Raw genomic sequence first — 21,490 nt, 5'->3', positions numbered from 1 at the left:
GGGCCCAGGAAAGATGCTGGTCTTGGGCAGCTGGTGGCTGTGCCACCCAGATATGTAAAGGAAGATGGGGGCAGGAAATGGCCCCAAGGTTTTCTGGGGACTACACTGAGGGGCTGGGTTGGTCTGGATGCAAAGGATCAGGAAGAGGAAAGGTCAGCCCAGGCATCCAGGAAAGAGGCTGGTGGGTGGTGCAGGCTCAGGGAAGTAGAGGGAGGTGAGGGTGGGGCCAGGTCCAGAGTGCTCCTGGGGACCCCAGAAGGAACTGAGTTGGTCTGGATGCAAAGGATCAGGAAGCAGTGGTGGTTCTCCTGGTGCTTGGGGCACCAAGACAAAGAATGGGACAGGACCCAGGCTAGGAGGAGAGACCGACAGGGGAGATGAGTGGGTGAATGAGGCTGGGGGAGTCGAGGTGAGGAGGGTGCAATCTATATACCCAGGAGAGAGAAGCCTGTGGGTTGGAGAGAGGCCTGTGGGTTGTCCAGGCCCAGGGAAGCACAGGTTGGGTATTCTTTTTAAATTTTTGTTACTTTATTTATTTGTGTATGTACATGTGTATGCACACATGTACCATGATGTATGTGGAGGTTACAGGACAATTTGAGGGTTCTCTCCTTCCACCATGTGAATCCCAGGTACTGAACCCAAGTTGTTAGGCCTGGTAGCAGGTACTCTTACATCCTGTGCCATCTCACCAGCCCAATGCGAATTCTTAGTGGTGTAGATTTTTTTTTTTTAATGGTATGTGTTTTTTAAAATTATGTTTATTTTTATTTTTTGTAAGCATGAATGTATTGCCTGGATGTATGTAAATGCACCCATGTAGTGCTGGGCCCACAGAGGTCAGAAGAGGGCATGGATCCCCTGGAACTGGAGTTACAGGTGGTTGTTAGCCACCTTGTGTGTGCTGGGAATCAAACCTAGATCCTCTGCAAGAGCAGCCAGTGCTCTTAACCACTGGGCTGTCTCCCCAACCCCTGCACGTGGTTCTTAAAAGCTAGTTTTGAGGCTGGGGATGTGACTTAGGTGATAGAATGCTTGCCTAATGTGCATGAAGCCCTGGGTTTGAGCCAAATAAACTGAGCCGAGTGATGCACACCGGTGATCCTGACACTCTGGAGGTAGAAGCAGGAGGATCAGGAGTTCATGGTCATCTTCCACTACTTAGTGAGTTGGAGATCAACCTGGACTACATGAGACCCTGTCTCAAAAAAAGAAGGAAGGAAGGACCAGCCTGAGTTACATGAGACTGTCTCAAATGAATGAATGAATGAATGAATGAATGAATGAATGAGTTTGGGCTTTGTGCCATAAAATTTAAGTGCATTTCCTGCCCGGCTGGCTTGTCCTGTCAGTGACTAACTGGCTTTTCCTCCCTGTTCTTTTCTCCCTTCCTCCTCACTTCCAGGTGTTCTTTGACCTAATGAGGGAAATCCGAGCAAAGAAGATGTCAGAAAACAAAGACAAGAGCGGGAAGAAAAGCAGCAAGAGCAAGAAGAGTTTTAAAGAGCGGTGTTGCTTGCTCTGAAAGGCAGCAGTGAGGAGGAGGACACAGGGCTGGCCAGGCAGGAGGCTGGAGGCAGGCTGAGGTGCTTCTGTCTAGGCTCCTGCTGTCCCCAGCCTTATTCTTTTGCACTTCTTTAAATGGAGACAGATATTTGTGACTCAGTGGCTGACTGAAGAAAGACACCCTTGTCTATGCAATGGATCTGTTTTTAACTTTTCAGGAGCTTTGAGAGTCTCTTCCGTCCCTCCCTCTTTCCTTCCCTCCCTCCATTTCTCCCTTCCTTCCGCCCTCCCAGCAGACAGCCTAACTCTAGTTGTGTAGTGCAGGAGGTAGGAAACAGCTATGTAGTGATTACAAAGAAAGAGTATTGTCACTGCATCCTGTTCCCCCTAGTTTTAGAGCATGTCTCCCATCTTCTGTTTAGAAATTAAAATGCCTCATTTTATCGGGGCGTGGTGGTACACACCTGTAATCCCAACACTTGGGAGGCTGAGGTAGGAGGATAGCCTTGAGTTCAAGGCCAGTCTAGGCTACCTAGCAAGACCTTCTGAAAGAAAAAGTAAATGTCTTGTTTTAGTAGGTTTTAGAGGGCCTGGGGTAATCCCCCCTCTCAACCCTTATCAGCTTAGAAGTCACAGAAAAATCCATTAAGCTCTAATAACACTGAAAAAAGTGTGTGTGGGGTGGATCTTTCCTTCTTTCTTTTTTTAAAGATAAACTTCTGTGACTTTTGAGGTATAATTAGGAAAATGAACTTGAGTTGGGCCCAGATAGACCCATCTGAAGCTCTCTCATGTCTGAAAAGTGAAAGTTGGGAGTTCCCTTTAGAGTTAAGCAGTGGCCTGCTGCAGTGGGCTTTTCCTCCTTGGCATCCTTTGCTGAGCGGACTTTCTTTTGGGAAGGCTGCCTGTTCTTTGTAGGCAGCATACTCTTCTCATGTCCTCTATCAAGGTCCCCTCCCATGCCAGCCACACTGCTGGGCCCTCTCCACTCTGCCAGCACAGGTTCAACACACCTCTTCTTTTTTTCATTCTTCTGAAGAATGTCACAAGTTCAAATTGTGCCCCAGAATCATGAAGCCAGAGCCAGTGCAGGCCTGTCTGCTACCTCCCCTAGAATCGCTTGGTGACTCTCAATTTCATTAGAAGTGGAGAAAGATGAGGGAGGCCATAGCCTGTCACCTAATGCGGCTGCTAGTTCTGATGTGACTGCCTGGAGAGCCTGCACTCACTCTCCCTCTGGCCCTGCAAAGCTTCGTCATCAGGAAGGGGACACACAGACAGAAGCTGGCCACTGAGCACATTCCCCCCATTTTTTAGAAGTGAATATTTCATGTTTAGGTGCCAAATGTGAATCTGGGTGGGGAGAGCGGGAGCCCTTGGAGTGGAGTGTTTTTATGGAGATTGTGGGAATTAGGTTCAGACTCCTGGAAACTGATCTTGTATAACCTCCAAAGAATCAAGGGGCTTTTTCGAATAAAAAACAAACAAACAAAAAAAATCAAAATGAACTTTTCAGGATGTTACCCTCTTTATTTTATGCTCTTGTACACATGAAGCGTGCATAGAAAGGCACGAAAAGTTTACTGTTCTTAGCAGGTGCTCTGCAGTGCAGACAAGCCTTAATTCAATGAATCTCGTGGGTTAGGAAACACAACTATAAACATAAGCAATAATTGTAACTTCATCACTCCTTTGGGAGAGATTACAATTCTCCTTAAAATGTAAAATGTTGAAGATAATTACATTCTCTGCAGTGCTAGCAAAAAACCCTATGATGAAATAATCCATCCTGAGTTCACTGATGTAAAAATATGTTTGGGGAGATGGCCCAGTAGGTAAGAGCACTTGCTGCACAAGCATGAGGACCTGAGTTTGGATCCCAGAGCACATGTAAAAAGCCAGCTGTGGCTGTGTGCATGCCAGTTACCACAGTGCCACAGGAATAGGGACAGGAAGCTTTCTGAGGCTTGTTGGCTGCCAGCCTAGCGCTGGGTTCAGTGAGAGACACCGTCTCAAGAGATTAAGGCAGGACACCAACTTCTTTCCCCATCCTTGACACATGAGAACATAGGTACACACACATGCACATATACCACACATATACCACACACACACACATGCACATACAATATAAAATGCTGAAGATAATTACTGCCAATTAAATGAATCCATCTTGATTTTGCTGGTATGGAAATGTGTGTTTATTCAATTAGATGAATTGCGGTATATAAATTTATTTTATTTATTTTATGTGGGATGATGTGAATGCCATAGTGCACATGTGGAGGTTGGAGGACAACTTTGTGGAGTTGGTTCTTCTTCCTCTACACTGATTCCAGGGATCCAACTCAGGCAATCAGCTGCATGGCAAGCACCTTTATATACCAAACCATCTTGTTGGTCTACTATATAATTTAAATGAAAGACTGGCAAGATGGCTCATCAGGTAAAGGCACTTGCTTCCAAATGCGATGACCCGAGTTTGATCCCTGGGATCCACGTGGTGGAAGGCGAGAACTGACTCTTGAAAGTTGTCCTCTGACTGCCACACATGCATGCATGCGTTCATACAAATACACTAAGTAAATATTAAAAATCTTTTTAATGAATAGATTTAAATGAATTGGCAGTAGCTGGAATATAAAATTCCCTTTGATTAATTTAGAAGTACATTCTAATAAAACACTGTAGCAGCTTAACAGTGTGTAACTATTAATACTGGGCCTGTGAGATGTCTCAGGGTGAAACTACTTGCTTGGAAAGCCTGACAACCTGAGTTTGATCCCCAGAACCCATGATAGAAGGAGAGAACCGACCTCAAAAGTGGTCCTCTGATGTACATACCAGCACATACACATCGTGCACACACACAATAATAAAGATTAACAGTACAAGGTACTAATTGTTAGTCATTGTAAAACTGACTTTGTTTTTAAATTTTTTAATTACATTTTTAATTTCTTTATTGTATGTTGACCCTGTCTGTTCTGCCCAACACCCTCCCAGTGCTGTGCATGGTACAGGTATGGGCTCTGGTGTCATATGTGCCTCTGAATTCTGGCTCTGCTCCCTGTGACCTGCACATATCTAGAAAGAGGAACTGGGAAAATCCATGTCCATCTAAACAAACTCCCCTCTGGGCAGACACCACCCTCTTCCTATGCCCACCTCTTAGGTCACAACTCTTGTCTTTTGAGGAGTCCCTGCTCTGACATCATCTCCTTCCTGAGAACTCTGTTGTTCCTCCTCCATCTCTGCTTTCATTGTTGCTCTGATGTCTATCTACCCTGTGTGTCTGTGGCTCCTGACTACTTCTTCCATGGGGCTGCCTTTGAAGGGGACACTGAGACCACAGCTTCTTTGATACAGAAATGATACACTGGGACTTGGGAGATGGCTCAGTCAGTAAAGAACCTGCTATGCAAGCATGAGGACCAGAGTTCAACTCCCAAAATTCACATAAACAAGCTGGGTTCGGTGGTGCAAGCTTGTAATCCCAGAGCTGGGGTGGAGAGACAAGTGGCTCTCTGCAGCTTACTGGCCAATCAGGCTAGCCTACTTGGTGAGCCCCAGACCTGTTTCAAAAACAAGGTGGCAACAGGGCACACGTGGCACATGCCTTTAATCCCAGCACTCAGGAGGCAGAGGCAGGTCGGATCTGTAAGATGAAGGCCAGTTTGGTCTACGTCGTGAGTTCCAGATCAGCTGGGCTACAGGGAGATCCTGTCTCAAAACAAAGACAAAAAAAACCAATCAAACAAACAACAATAAAATTTAAAAAACCAAGGTAGGTGGCTACTTAGGAACACCACCTGAGGTTGACCTCTGGGTCCCACGTACATGTGCACACACGTGCACATGCACCCAAACACACATGGACATGCGCATACACACATACACCAAGAAGAACAGCACTTATTCTATGTCCCAGCTGTCTTGTTTTCTATATTTCTTGTTTTATGAGTTGCGAGATCTTTGTATTTCAGAGACTAGTCAGCTATGACTGACAGCTTTATTTTAAATATTTTATTTGTTATTTTGATTTTATGTGTATGAGTGTATTGCCTGGATGTATGTGAGTGCACCCATGTCGTGCAATGCCGTGGAGGTCAGAAGAGGGCTTCGGATTCCCCTGGAACTGGAGTTAAGGACAATTCGTAGCCACCATGTGGGTGCTGGAAACTGAAGCTGGGTCCTCTACAAGAGCAGTCAGTGCTCTTAACCACTGAGCCATCTCTCCAGCCCAGCTAAATTGTATTTTGTTGTTTTGTGTATGCATGTGCCCATGTGTGGAAGTCACAGGACAACTTGTGGGAGTCAGTTCTCTCCTTCCACCATGTGGGTCTCAGGGATGGAACTCAGGGTGTCAGGCTTGGCAGTAAGTGCCTTTACCTGCTAAGCAATACCACCAGCCCTGTCTGACAGGTTTAAAAGGTAAAATTTGAGGCCAGAGAGATGGATGTTGATTAAGAGTGCACACTGCTTTCGCGGAGTACCTGAGTTTAGTTCCTAGCATCCACCTCAGGTATCTTCCAGTTGTGTGTATCTCCAACTCCAGGGGATCCAACATCCTCTTCTGGCCTCCATGGGCACTCACTCTCACGTGCACATATGTGGACATAGATACATATGCATACATAGTTAAAAATAAAAATTAAAAAAAATTTGGCAGGGTTTCCCTATAGCCCCAGTTGGCCTGGAACTCACTTTATAGGGCAGGCTGATCTCAGTCTTACTGAGATCCACCTGCCTCTGTCTCTTGAATACTGGGATTAATGGTGTGTGCCACCATGCCCAGCTAAAATATTCATTATTTTTTTTGTTTGTGTAGGTGTGTGTATATGTGGTGTATGTACATGTATGTGCAGAGGCCAGAAGAGGATGTTGAGTGTCCTGCTCTGTGACTCTTTACCTTATTCTCTTGAGGCAGGGTGTCTCATTGAAGGAGGAGCTAGGCCAGTACCCAGCAAGCCCCAGAGATCCTCCTGTCTCTGTCCCTCACAGCACTGGGATAACAGGCTTGTATGTGGCCACATCCAGTTTTTTAAGTGAGTGCTGGGATCCAAACTTGGGCCCTCATCCTTGTGTAGCAAGTGCCCTTAACCACCAGGCCATCTCTCCAGTCAAAAGGTGAAATTTCTTTTCAAGTGCTATCTTGAAATCAATGGGAAAATAGACTTATTTCACCATAAGAATCCACCAGCAGAGGGCAACACACTCAAAGTTGGGGAGACAACCAGCAGAGGGACCCACACACAAAGTGTGCAAGTAAAGTTATCAGGTAAACTTCATGAATTATCTCCAGACCTGGCATGCCTGCTTCTTGTCTATGTGGATCACAATGTAGACTTTGGAAGTGTGGAATCCAGAGAGTGGGCTCCCTCTGCAGCCTATGACTGTGAGAAGATGCAGAGAATCTACCCTAAGGCTCAACATTTGTTGGGACCAGGATCTAACTTGGGCTCTATCTGCGGCAGACAGCTCGGCTGGGAGATACCTACCAGACAGGTAAATATCTCCTACCATAATGCAAGGAGAACCTTGAATTCCCTTTGTTGCTGAAGATCGTTCTGCTTCCACTTCCTGAGTTCTGGATGTTGGCCTACAAACCTGGTTTATGTGATGCTGATAATTGCACTCAGGGTATCATGTGTCTTAGGCAAGCACTCTACTAACTGAGCTATGGCTCCAACTTCTATTTTCCCTCAGAAAGAATAAGTGCCATGCTCCTTCTGTAAGGAAAACAAACCAGGGACTGATAAACACTTAATGTGCCACTGGTAGGATCCATTGAGGTTTTTATCTAGAGAGGGATCCTGCTGGTGTGAACACATTCTTGAATGGAGCCCGGAGTTTAAATATTTTTTTTTCAAAGCCTTACTGCAAAGTAATAATGCTTTTGCTGGTGGTAGAGAGTGGAAAGATATATAAGTAATTTAAAAATATACAGTCAGGAACTGACAAGGTGGCTTAGTAGGTAAAGGCCCTTGCTACCAAGCCTGAGAATCTAAGTTACTTCCCTAGAACCCACATGGTAGAAGAAGAGAACTGACTCCTGCAAGTTATCTTCTGACTTCCACATATGCACTGTGGCATGTATGGGTATGTACACACACACACACACACACACACACACACTACATTAAAAATACATGTATACTAACAGGCACAGTGGTACACAACTAGTACTCATGAGGCTGAAGCAGAAAGATTATGAGATCAAGGCCAGCCTGGGCTACATAAAAGCATTTTGTCCCAAAACAATATATTCACTGTGATTCATCCAATGTCTTCGCTTAAGTTATTTGCAAAGTTCATGAGGGCTTTTCAACTGAAAATTTCATAGACTTTAAACAATTCATAGAATATATTTTATTCACTGCTATACTATATGAATCTATTGCCAATAATAAAGGAATCTATCTTAAATATTTTAAAGTTTTTATTTTAATTATTTTTATTTTATGTGTATTCATGTATTGCCTGTATGTAGGTAAGTACACTCATGTTGTGCAATGCCTGCGGAGGACAGAAGAGGCTGTTGGATCCCCTGGAACTGGAGCTATGGACAGTTGTTAGCTGCCATGTGGGTGCTGGGATTTGAACCCGGGTCTTCTATGAGAACAGCCAGTGTTCTTAACTGCTGAGCCATCTTTCCAACCCTAAATATTTTAAATTTTTATGGGGCTGGAGAGATGGCTCAGTGGTAAGAGCACTACCTGGGTTCGGTTCCCAGCACCCACATGACACTAACAACTATCTGTAACTCCAGTTCCAGGGGACCCAGCGCCCTCTTCTGACCTCTGTGGGTAATGCACGACATGGGTACACTTACACACATGCAGGCAATACACATTCATACACATAAACTAAATATAAAAGCAATAAATAAAATATTTTAAAAGCCAAACATTTTATTGTTATGTGTGTATATATAATGGGCACATGGGTGCCGCAGTGCAGATAGAGATCAGAGGACAACTTTCAGGAGTCAGTTCTGTCCTCTCGTGGCATCTGTGATCTAACTCAGTTTGTCAGTTTTCCATGGCAAGTGTTTTCACCCACTGAGCCATCTCAATGGCCCCTTGGTGGTTTGTTTTGTTTTTGAGACAGTCTCTGGTAGCCTTGAACTCACAATGTAGTTGAGGATGACCTTGAACTTTTGATCTTCCTTCCTCCCTCAACTCCTCCCAGTGTTGAGATTACAGGCACAAGCCATCACGCCTCTCATATGTGCTGATGGAACCCAGGGCTCATGCATGCTAGGCGGGCATTCTACTAGCTCAGTCATATCCCCAGCCCTGTATTTAATTAAATCAACTTTTAGCAGCTGCTTTCTCTTCTCCTTTAAAAATACTCAGCATTCCTGAAGCTACACAAAGTTTTGACACATAATTAACAATGGTTTGATAAAAATAGTAACACTCTGTGTGGGAACATTGTCTTTCTAATTTTGGGGCACAGCCATGTGATTTGTGTGTGTGTGTTCCGTGGTGTCGTATGGAGGAAGGAGGCAGTAAGCTGTCCTCACTGTCTTGAGGACTGTGACTTCCTGGGCTGAGTAACTCCAGGGTCCTTAAGAAGAGCGAAGGGGAAGGGAAGATGTTCCAGTGAAGGACTGCAGTGACACCATCAGACCCCACTGTTGTAATTTAACTGTCTTTTAATTATTTCTTTCACACTTTATCATGTATGTGTATGTGTGCATGTCTATGGTTACTGGCCTGTCATGGTGGGAGTCAGTTCTCTACTTCCACCATGTGGATCCTGAACCGAACTCAGGTTGTCTGGCTTAGCAGCAAGCACCTTTGCCCACTGAGCCACCTCTCAGGCCCATGCTCTAATTATTTCAGTAGTATCTCTTCTCTCATACTTACTTGTTTGTGAGCTTCTATTTCTGAATGGCTTTTCAGAAACCTGTCCTGTAGGGCTGGGGCTTAGATCAGTTGGTAGAGTGCTCACCTAGAATCCCCAGCATGGTATAAACTGGCGTATTGGTGGATACCTTTAATTCTAATCCAAGCACTTGAAAGGTGGTGGCAGAAGAATCAGAAGTTTAAAGTCAGTTTGAGGCCAGGATGGGATACATGAGACCCTTCTCAAACAAAATAGACCCCTGCAGATGGAGCAATACCTTGGCAAGTGCCTCATGTGCACAGAAATGGTTACTTTTGAACATTTACCATTTATTTCATCTCTGGGAGACCCTATAGCTTGTGGCTCTGCCTGAACCTGGTGACCTGATTCGTATGAAACAGTTCTGCTTTTAAAAGCATGGGTGCCAGTTGAATAACCTCATTTGTCACTTTTTAGAAAAAATATTTTATTTATTAGTTTTATTTTATGTGTATGAGTGTATTGCCTACATGTATGTGAGTATACCTGTGTCGTGCAATGCCATGGAGGTCAGAAGAGGGCTTCGGATTCCCCTGGAACTGGAGTTAAGGACAGTTTATAGCTGCCATGTGGGTGCTGGGAATAGAACCCGGGTCCTCTGCAAGAGCAGTCAGCGCTCTTAACTGCTGAGCTATCTCATGGCTTGCTTGGAAGTTAGCAAAAAGCTTTCTTTTTCCACTTCATGGTCCTTGGCCACAAACTGAGGCAGAGGTCTCGGCCCCTGGGCTGTCAGAGGGCATCTAGCCCTTCCTCTTGACCTTGGTGACTGCTTCTCTGGGCCTGGCTGCCCCTCTCCATCTGATCCTCCTTCTGTGGGGTTGATCATGGGGCTTGGCGCACCCTACATGCTGGTTGCCTTGCAGCCACCCTTACCAACTTCTTCCATCCCCTGCTGTGATTTGCTTTCTTTGTTTTTCAACAGGGCTGACCTCAAATCTGCTGTGCTGCTGGGGGATGATCAGGAACTAGGATTTTTTCTGCCTATATCCCCTCCCCTCCCCAGTGCTGGGATTACGGCTGTTTGTCACTATACCTGGTTTTATGCAGTGCTAGGGATGGAACACAGGGCTTTTACATGCTAGGCAAGCACTCTACCCACTGAACTACAGTCCCAGCCTATGATTTACTTTTTAAAAAATTTTTTTATTATTTTTATTTTATGTATATGCACATATTGCCTGCACTGCCATGTGGGTGCTGGGATTCGAACCTGGGTCTTCTGCAAGAACAACCAGTGTTCTTAACTGCTGAGCCATCTCTCCAGTCCATGATTTACTTTTTAAAATTAACCTAAGGGGCTGGAGAGATGGCTCAGCTTAAGAGCACTTGCTGCCTTGCAGAGAATCCAAGTTCAGTTCCTAGTACCTGCATTGGGCAGCTCACAACTGCATGTAACTCCAGCCCTAAAGGATCTGATACCCTCTTTTGGCCTCCAAGGACACCTATACACATGTGGCATGCACACATGAATAAAAATAAAATGTTTTATAAATAAAATTTAAGGAAACCCTGGGATCAAAGAATGTATGTTTATAGCATCATGTGACAGATTTCACACAGCCAGGAACTTCTGGCCCCCTTCAGAATATCAGGCTACTTCCTGATAGTAAATAACTCAATAAGGCTGTGCTTGAAGGTGGTTTTTACCTCTCCAGCGTTTTTTGCACACTCATTGGCTTGTTTGGTCCTCCCATTGACCCCTACCTAGTGAGTAGGGCCACTGTCAACTGAGTTTCCTAGGCACATGGGTCCTCAGCATGGTGACCCAGAGAAGCCAGGTGGGGAAGTTAGTGATGGAGCACAAATGGCACAGGTTCCACTTCCTAAAAAGACTGTGGCTGGGAGTTGCCTGCAATCCAGAACTAACCCTTGTGTTTGCAGAGTTGTATGGGAGCTCCTTTGCACCTTCCCCTTCCTGCTTGTCCTTCAATAAAGTGAGAGTCAGGATTCTTCTTGACCACATGTGGGGGCTTCCTCATGTATAAAACTTTCAAATGGGGCTGGGGAAGTGGCTCAGCCTGGAGAGTGCTAGCCTAGCAAGCATGAGGTCCTGAGTTCCATCCTCAGCACTGCACAGACCAGACATGATGATCCATGCCTGTACTCTCACTCAGAAGGTGGAGGACCAGAAGTTTAAGGTCATCCTCTGCCACATAGTCAGTTTGAGGCCAGCCAGAGCTACATGAGACCCCTATCTCAAATATGTATATAAAATATAAAACTTTCAGGAGCATCTTATAACACACGCGCCCTAATTCTTTTTGTTTGAAACAGTCTCACTCTGTAATCCAGACTGGTGTGGAACCACCATGTAGCCCAGGCTCTCCTCCTGCCTCAGCCTCCCAAGTGCCAGGATTGCAGATGTGAACCACCACACCCGTCCCCGACTCATTATTCTTTTTTAGACAGGTCTTTATGTATCCCAGGTTGGCCTCAAACTCACAATATAGCTGAAAATGACTCAATTTTTGATCCTCTTATGCTGTAATTAAAGGCATGCCCACACCTGGTTTATGCAGTGCTGACGATAAACTCAGGGCTTCGTGCATGCTAGACAAGCATTCTACCATCTTAGCCACATTCCCAGGCCCTGCCATTCATTTTTATGTGGACAGGAAAATTACACAAAATGATATTTCTTAGCTACATCAGGTTTGTTGCTCTATTTGCAAACACCTAGCGCCACCTAGTGGTCTCAGGAAGCTCTGTTTTCCTGCGAAAGCAGGGCTGAGCTGGTCCTTACCCCTGAATAGGAAGGGTAGCGTTGGTAACACCCTGGAAGCCGATTCCCCAACACAGCGCCTGCCTGAATCACTCCCTTGAAAAAGGTCCAAACGCAGTTGTTGAGTTTAATGACCTGCGTTATTATGAGCTTTGAATTTTGTGTGCGTGCCAAACCAAAGCATGAACAATACACAAACTCTTAAGGAAAAACACTGCGGCAGAGAGTGGGGCAGACAACATAAGCCCACTGTCTGTGAGAGCTGGTGGTTTCGCTCGCATTTTTATTGCATTAATCAATTTGCATTGCGGAACATAGGAAGACTGTTCCCACAGTGAGTTTTGTTTACTGAGAAAAGATTGGGAAAGGAAGATTGGAGTCCTAATTCCCCGCCACAATCTCCGCAGGCTTCTTTCCACGTGAAATGGAAGTGGGGCTGTAACCCTATGGTTCCAGAAAACCTTCAGCAGTCTTTCGCTTCCCTCCAAGGAGCATCCAGACCTTGATTTTGAAGACACATTTCCCTGGTGGCATCAGCCCCTGCAGAAGCCGCTCTGTCAGAGGAGATGGCCTCTGTTTCAATGATTGCTCTGTTAGTCCAAACAAGCTGACTCCAGAGGCCCTGGCCCATCTGGGTGGGTGGACGCTGCACTACCACAGGCAGGCAGGCTGGGCTGAACTTTGGCCATGGGGCACTTTTGTGCACATTCCACTTGGGTGGGTGGCAGGTCATGCAAATCTATCTTGCTCTAGGCATATCTTATTCTTTCACAATACCTGAGCCGGGTGTGTGGTTTAGAGCTGTGGTGAGTGCCCCACACAATGGCACCGGGGTGGCCCTGGGAAACAGGCTCACCTTGCAGCCTTGCAGCTCTGGCCTCTTCCAGTAGTCCAGGACATACATAGCTGGCAAGAGAAAAGCGCTTGCATGGGATGGAACTGTGACCATATGTTGCTTTCAATTTCAAAGCAGACTTTTAACAGCAGTTTTATGTTACCTAGCTAAAAGTAGCTGTGTGCTTCTAGCTGTACATTCACACCTCTTTTCCCTTGTCCTGGATCATTTGTTCTCTGCTCCCTAAATTATCCATCCTCACTAGGTTTAAGCATCAAAAAAAAAAAAAATCTCTTAGCTTCATCAAAAAACATCTCTTACCTTCTGCCGTTCAGGAACACAGGTGCTATGTCAGCGGATTGCTCCCTTCACCCCGTCCCTCTCCAACCCTCCGTCTTTCCCCACCTGTAAGCTGCGGTTCCCTGGCTTAGCTCCAAAGCACTTTCTTTTATCCCTTGATTGGGGTTTTATTTTGAAGAAGAAAGCCAAGAGCATTTTTTAACAGCCACAGCCAGATGGAGCTGAGCACTTCTGAGGTAACACAGAGGCAATAAAAGAAGGTGAGCTGATGTGGCTAATGAAAGATGCTGGTGTTCCCAGCCCAGGGCACCAGCCCTGCAGAATACCTGTGCCAGTAGGAGGCACATAACCTAGGGCAGTGTTTTCCTAACTGTACTTTGTCCTAAACAACCAAAGGCTCTGCCTTCCTAGCTCCAAGGCTTTTCCACCTCTGTCTTGGACAATCTTGACTCTGTATGCTACATGGTAATTTTTAATTAGTTGGTATCTCTCATTGCTACACCTTGCTTCTCTTTTAAAAAAATTTTAATTACATTTTATTTTTACATATGTGTGTATTTGTCTGCATGTGTGTGTGCTACTGTGAACATGTGCAGGTCAGAGGGCCATTTTGAAGAGTCAGTTCTCTCCTACCATGTGGGTTCTGAGGATTGAATTCAAGTCATCAGCCTTGATGGCAAGCACCTTTACCTGCTGAGCCATCTTGCTCTCTCTCTCTCTCTCTCTCTCTCTCTCTCTCTCTTATACATGCAGAGCTTGTGAACCAAATCCTTTCCTTCCTCTCTCCATTCTGCCTTCTGGAATGGACTCTCACATGCTAGACTGAGTGCGGTCATCCACTGAGATTGCCTGCCATAAAGTGAAGCCGTCACATTGGATCCTGTAAATAGTCACTCAGTGTCAACCAAAGGAGCAATATCACCCTTTTATTTTTTGCATGCCGTGCTGTTAGATGATGAGAAATCTAAGCTTGGTGTTAAACGGTTTGCCAAAGGAAAAGCTCTTGGATGTACCCCAGATCCCCTTGAGTCCACATGTCCTCCCTGTGGATTCCCTGCTGTGTCCTACCCTTGCAGCACATCTATAACTGGCAGGAACCAAGATGCTCTGAAGAGACACCTGTGCCCCTCCCTCCCTTCAGCTATCAGACTATTGAGATGGAGGAGTCTGAGAAATTGGAATTTCCCCAGGAATCTCAAACTGAGAGAAGGAAAAGGCTGAAGCCCAGTGCCAGCCAGAGGGGGAATGTATCTCTCAAGAAGAAATTTCACTCAGTTCCTACAATTTGTCAGACCAGTTTTGAGGAGAGACTGGAGCTGAGACAATGATGGGTTAATGACGGGTGGGCCCACACCTAGACCCAGACTGCTTGGCCATGCATACCTCTTGTTTCTATTTAAACCAACACCTCATATCAGGACCCTGAAGATAGTTTTGTATGTGTATGTGTGTGGGGGGTGGGGTGAACAGGATTGTTTTCTTCCTCTTCCCACATTGAACAAATCTCCTTTTCCTGCTTTTTCCTTTGTTTCTTCAGTTGGACTTATTGAGGATGGTGGCTGAGTCAAGCTTGCCAAGGCTGCTGGAACCCAGGCTCTGACCCTAACAACTCTGCTAATACCTTTTTCATGGTGGATACCACAACTCTACCCCTGGGAAACAGAGAAAGGGACAGTGAGGCAGGTGACTCCCTCCAGTATCATGTGGGGTGAGACGTAGACACCTTATTATGTGCAAGAGAATGGGCTAGGCAATTCAGGGGGGTCTGGTGAAGGGACATGAAAGCAGTCCATGGTATCTTGGGGCTCCTAAGCAGTGGAGAGCTGGGTTGAGGGGATTGAATATGCAAGGCTTCTCCCAGGCTTCTCTCTACTGCCATCCCTCTAACCTCTCCTCCAGTGACTGGCCAGTCTTGAAAGCCATGGGCCCTGTGCCAAGCCATGTTCTTGGCGCATGCCCTCCACCCTTGCCTGGGGACTTCTTATTATTGTGCTTCAAAGCAGCTGAGAAGTCAGCAGAGATGGGAAACAGTTTTCAAATACATGGGAAGGGTGTGTAGAAACAGAACCCCAAAACAAAGGCCTATTGATGGGCTTGTTTGTGATGTAAAAGTAAAGGGTGGTGGATGGATGGGTGCTGATGTGTGTGTGGGGGGTATGCCCCTGTGTGTATGGGTATATGTGTCTGTGTGTACCTATGCAGAGGCCAGAGAAAGCTGTCTGATATCCTAGTCTATTATTGTCTGCTTTATTCCTTTGAGACAGAGTCTCTCACTGGACCTGGAACTAGGCTAGTAGCCAGCAAGCCCCATGATCCTCCTAGCTCTACCCCACACAATACTAGAGTTACATGGGTGCATGTATGCAGCTACACTTTTTACATGGGTGTTGAGAACCAAACACAGGTCATCATGCTTGCACAAGTATACTTATCTATTGAGCCATCATCACTCCAGCCCCAGGGTGTGTGGAGGTCAGGGTACAACTTGTGAGAATTGGTTCTCTCCTTCCACTCAGGCCATCAAGATTGGCAGCAAGTGACTTAACCCATTGAGCCATCTTGCCAGTCCTGTGCTTTTCCTGTGTTGTCATCCCAGTGCGGCTTCTGAGCTTCTCCGTAGGCCAGCTCAACACATTGTTTTCAACGCGTGGACAACAAAACAGAGCCGCAGTGAAGTTACCAAGTCCCAGAGGCTGTGAGGGCTGGGGTTCATCTGAGCACTGGGTAGGTGACCAGCTCTGCCAAGCTGACCCCCCTGGCCAACAGACCCTTCCCTCTGTGCTCACTGAACAGTCCCTAAAGTTTGGCACCACCAGCAAGGCTGAAAGGAAGCCTTCTCTGTGGCCTATGTTGGGTGCCTTGAATGAATGAGAGGCACTTGTGGTTCAGCCCCATAGGATTGCTTCGGAGCAGGTCTGCAAAGTTCAAAGCTGTTTCCTGCGAGGCACCTCCAGCCTTCCATTTACAGCCTCATTAGATCCCCCAGGTCTGCCAAAAGCCAGGCTGCCTGACTGCAAAGGACTCACAGAGCCTCCTCCTTTTCTCTCTGCCAGCCTTCGCGTGGGCTGCAGGAACTGGGAACAGTGGGCGGTGGACGTATTGGGGTGAGCTTTGCAGACCAGTATCAGAGGTGGCTGACTCTGGGGGTGGGGAGGTATTAGGGTCTCATCTTCTCTGGTCCAGGGCAAAATGGTTCCTACATCTAAAGGGGACTTGGCTAGTACCCACCCTACTGTGCAAGGGGTAGCCATTCAGTTTAGTAATTCAAGGAGCAGGGTTAGGCTTTGGGGCAAATAGAGAATGAATGAATGTCTGTTCTCAAACCTGACCACATGTGTTGGAGGCAAACAGAGGTCTTGCTCTACTGCTATAAACACACCTGTGCAGGTAGACACTTGTCTGCCACTCTGGCTACCTTGGGAGAGATGCCCTCCCCCTGCCCTGGCATCGCCAGAGCATTGCTGCTTAAGGCCACTTGTAATGTTGAAGCAGCTTACCTGTGCACCTTCCAGCAAGGATGAAATGAGCCCTCACCAGGCCTGAGCCTTCAGCAAAGCCTGGCACGGCCCCTGGGAAGGCAGGCTACTGTTGAGCAAGCCCTACACAGTCTAGCACTCATTTCCAGATGCCCCTAGGGGTAGATTGTTTCTTCCTCTCTCCCATCCCTCCCTCCCCACAGTTACAGATTTTGCAAGAACTGAGTAGCATACATGGTGATGGATCCATCTCTGCTGAGTCCCCTTTGCTTTGGCTTGCTCCAAGGGTGATGGTTTCAACAGGTGCTCAGGACCAAACAGTGAAGGAATGAGCAACAGGTCTGCCCTCTGGCAGACCAGAACAGTCCAGACCCTGAGTTTCTCACAGTGAGTAAGGAATGGGCAGGCAAGCACCTCCGACAGGCCTGGGAAACTTGATTTCCTTACTCTATTTTATTTTATTTTTATTATCATATTTTATTTTTATTTTCTCTTTTATTTATTTTGTTCATATTTTCTTTTTTGATACAGTGCCTCTGTAACACAGACTGGCTTCAAACTTACTATGTATTCAAGGATGATCTTCAACTTTGTGTGTATGTGTGTATGTGTAATATATGTGTGTGCTCATGTTTGTGTGTGTATGCATTAGTATGGGTGTGCAAACACATGTGCACTTATGTATGGATGTCAGAGATTGACATCTAGTGTTCTTTGAGGCAGGGTCTCTCATTGAACCTGGAGCTCACTGTTTTGGCCAGACTGACTGGCCATTGAGCTCTGGAATCTGTCTGTTCTCCTCATCCACTAGCACTAGAGTTACAGATGTGAGTGGCCATGCCTGGCTTTTTCAGGTACTGGAATCCAAACTCAGGTCCTCATGTTTGCACAGCAGGCATTTTACTGACTGAGCCATCTTCCTAGCCCCAACCTTGAAATTTTTCTTTAACTTAAAAAATTTTGTGTGTGCATGTGCATGCCTGCCTTGGTGTGCATGTGGAAGTCAGAGGACAACTTTCAAGAGTTGGTTCCTTCCTTCCACAATGTGGGATTGAACTCAAGTCACCAGGCTTGGTGGCAAGCACTTTTACTGGCTAAACCATCTTACACAAACTCCTACCCCTCACCTTGCCTCTTTGAGATAGGGTCTCATGTAGCCTTGGCTGTTTTGGAGCTTGCTACACAACTGAGGATAACCTTGAACTCCTGATTGTCCTGCCTCTTCCTAGTGCTGTGATTACAGGCTGGTACCACCACACCCATTTTCATGTGGTACTGGGGATGGAACCCAGAAGGCATGCTAAGCAAGCACTCTACCAACTCAGCTATATCCCCAAACCCCAGAAATGGCTATGTTTTCATCAAAATTTGCTCTTTTTTTTCCCCTCAGGCACCCAATAAAAGTACTATGGCTAGTTTCTCATTGGGTGTGACTCTGAGACAGGCATGACGAGGGAAATGTGGGTGGAAGGGTATGCTGCCTCTGGGCTTGCCCAGAAAGCATCCAACATGGCTCCCAATGGCTCCTGCCTGCCAGGGTATGGTGCTGTCACCACAGGGACACTTGACAACTGTGTGGAAGGCTGCTGTCCAGCAGTACTGGTACTGTACTTTGAAGGAATAAAAAATAAACGCGCAAGGGCTGGGGATGTAGCTCCATGGGGGGTAGAGCATTTGTCTAGCATGCACAAGGTCCTGAGCTCAGTTCCTAGTACTTAATAAACCAGGCGTGATGGTGATGCCTGTAGATCCCAGCACTGGGGATGTCAAGGCAGAAGGATCAGAAAGTCATCCTCAGCTACATAGAAAGTATAATGTCAGCTTGGGCTACATTAGACCCTGTCAAGAAAAAGAAAAAAAAAAAGCTCTCAAGCCAGGTGCGGTAGCTCATGCCTGTAATCTCAGCACTCAGGAGGCCAAGGCAGGTTCAAAATTTGAAGTCAGCCTGGGTTATGTAGTGAGTTTCACTATCAAGACCCTGTTTCAAAGGGGAAAGAAAAGAAGTGAAAAAGGAAGTGAGGAGGGAGAGAAGGAGGAAAGAGGAAAAGAAAAGGAGAGAGAGAGGGAGGGAGCAAGGAAGAGAGGAAGGAAGGAGTCTTGGTGGGTGAAGCCCCTGGGCCTGTTTGTTACTGCAGTGAGTGCTGCTTATCCTGACTAATACATACTTACCAGGTGCTCTCAGCCCTGCTCCTTCCCTGGCTTTCCACAATGCCTGTTTCTTCCTTTCTGGGGTTGCTCAGAGTCCTCAGCATGGGTTTGAAGCTCCTTCCCTCAGTTTTTCTTCATTTCTAGCTCCCTCTCATCTCCCCCTCCTGTCTTAGAGGACAAAGCATCAGTGCCTTCAAATCTAATCTCTGCTGTGCTGTTGATCCTGACCCCATACATCTTTAGATGCCTCTTCATCTTTGCCCCAAAGAATTTAATCTCTCATATAATTTAAATCTTTATGTTTCCCTGGCTCCTTACACATATGCTACAACTGCTCATGTGCCATGTGCATGTATGCATGCAGAGGTCAAAAGACTCAGGTGTTGTTCCTCTTGGAGATGGTCCCACACTGGCCTGGGACTGGACAAGTAGGTTGGCTGGCCAGTGAGCCCCAGGCATCCAGTCTCAGCGTCCACTGTGATGGGATTGCAAATGGGAAGGACCATGCCCAGTCTTTTTTTTTTAATGTGGGATCTGGAGATGGAACTCTGGAACTTAGGTCCTTAAGATCGCATAGCAAGCACTTTATCAGCTGAGCCATCTCACCAGCCTAACTGCCCCATTTTTAACAAACAAACAAACTGGAGCTGGAGAGATGGCTCAGCAGTTAAGAGCACTGGCTGCTTTTACAGATCTGAGTTTGGTTCCCAGCACTCACACTGGATGGCTCACAAACACTTGTAACTCTAGCTCCAGGGGATCTTACACTCTTTTCTGGTCTCTATAGGTACTGGAGCACATATGATATACACCCACACATATACATATACATACACATGCACATAAATAAATAAATAAATAAATAAATAAATAAATAAATAATTTTTTTGGTTTTTTGAAAAAGGGTCTTCCTGTAGCCCCAGTTGGCCTGGAACTTGACCAGGCTGGCTGGATTTCACAGAGATCCACCTGCCTCTACCACCAGAGTACTGTAAATAAAGTGTGTGCCACCATGCCTGGCCTAAATAAATCTTTAAAACAAACAGAAATCTCCCTAACCTTTTTACTCATGTGCCCATTTAAAAATTTTGTTTTGCATTGTTTTGTTTTTTGAGACAGCATCTCATTATCTAGCCTGTGCTGGTTTGGAGTTTACTATGTAGACCAGGCTAGTTTGGAACTCTTGGGCGGTACTCCTTCCTCTACTTCCCATGTGCTGGGATCACAGGCCTGAGCCACCGCACCCGGTTTATCTCCTCTGAAGAGCAGTCTTCACTTGCAACTTCCTAGCCTTCTCCTGTGCTGCTCCTCCCTCTCTTAAGAGATTGTGATCAGCTTGCTTCCCACTGCTTCAGTTCATGACCTGTACAGAAGCCACCTCAGTGGTTCCATTCACCAGTGTCTTTGCAGTTCCCACGCCTCAGCCTCTCTCTGGCACCAGGCACCTTCTGCCAGGCCCTCCCTTTGGAGCGGGGCTGGCCCTTGTTAGTGATTTCCTGGCTTTCTGGTAGCTCTTCTCTTTCCAGCCCTGCTGGCTCAGGACTGGGAAGAAGAGAACAGTGTTCCACCTCGGGCCTTTTCTTCTGTCCCAAGGACTCTCCTTTCAAAATCCCCAATCTGTATTTCCAGCTGCTATTTCATGTATGTAAGATGACAATACTTACCCTTTTTCTTGTCCCCTAGATCTGTTCCTGTTCCCCTGACCTGCCCCCCACCTCCTATAACTTGCTACTTGTTGGGGTGTTGAGACAGCAAGTGTAAGTTGGCAGCTGCTAGGCCTGTTTTGTCTCATCAGGTGTGTCTGGTCCCTCCTGAATCTAGAGTCTCTCCCGTATCCACTGTGTGCTTTATGAAGTCTTATAAATGGGCCAAGCCACCACCTCCTTGTTCCTTACCCTATTCCACTGCACCTCTATTTCCTGCCATCCTCCAGTGAGAGCTGGCTGATTGAGGCCGGGAGCACGTCCAGGTGGACATGTCGCGTGCCTGGATGGAGCACCCAGATGGGAAGAGCGTGGGCTGGGGCAGATCTGGATTCCAGTCCTGGCCCTGCCACCCAGGAACTGTTGACTTTGGCAAGGACTTAATCTTTCTGAGGCTCTTGCTGTTCATGTAAAACGTGATAGCACCTACTTTGACAGGGCTGTGAACATTAAACAGGGGAGGTGTATGATGCCTTGGGCGTAGGGCAGGTGTCCAGTGGCCCAGGAATGTCCCTTGCTCTTCTACTGGGGCAGTGCCTACCAGTGTTCACCTCCCCCTTATCCCTGTGCTGAATGTAGGAAGTGGCCACAAGTGTACAGTCTTCAAGTTGGCTTCCTGCTCAAGCGCCTTGCTGGTTCCATGTACAGCCCCAAATCAATACTTCCTCCTTTCCTTTCTTCCTTTCTTTTAAGATTTATTTTATTGCATATGTAATATAAATGTGCACATGCCAGAAGAGGTTGTCAGATTCCCCTGGAGCTGGAGTTGCAAGTAGTTGGGAGCTACTCTAGGAACTGAACTGTGGTCCTTTGTAAGAGCTGCAAGTGTTCTTGACCACTGAACCATCTCTCCAGACCCTTGCAAGAGAGGAAAGAAAGCCTCAGTGAAATGAGAGCTGACGTC

General features: G+C 46.5%; 1 protein-coding gene across 2 annotated transcripts in view; it reads left to right on the top strand.

Moving 5' to 3' along the window:
- Positions 1–3,014, top strand: part of Ralb (RAS like proto-oncogene B) — a 47,300-nt gene extending 44,286 nt beyond the window's left edge. For both annotated transcript variants that reach the window (XM_008830870.3, XM_008830869.3), the window contains exon 5: positions 1,406–3,014. In XM_008830870.3, coding sequence (XP_008829092.1) covers positions 1,406–1,525 — 120 coding nt within the window. In that variant the 3' untranslated portion in view covers positions 1,526–3,014. The remainder of the gene's footprint in view (positions 1–1,405) is intronic.
- Positions 3,015–21,490: the final 18,476 nt, after the last annotated feature.

This window comes from Nannospalax galili, unplaced genomic scaffold (genome assembly GCF_000622305.1).
Source record: "Nannospalax galili isolate Female #2095 unplaced genomic scaffold, S.galili_v1.0 scaffold633, whole genome shotgun sequence".
NCBI lineage: Eukaryota > Metazoa > Chordata > Mammalia > Rodentia > Spalacidae > Nannospalax > Nannospalax galili.
The sequence above is the reverse complement of the archived record's forward strand: the minus strand, read 5'-3'. Positions and strand labels throughout refer to the sequence as shown.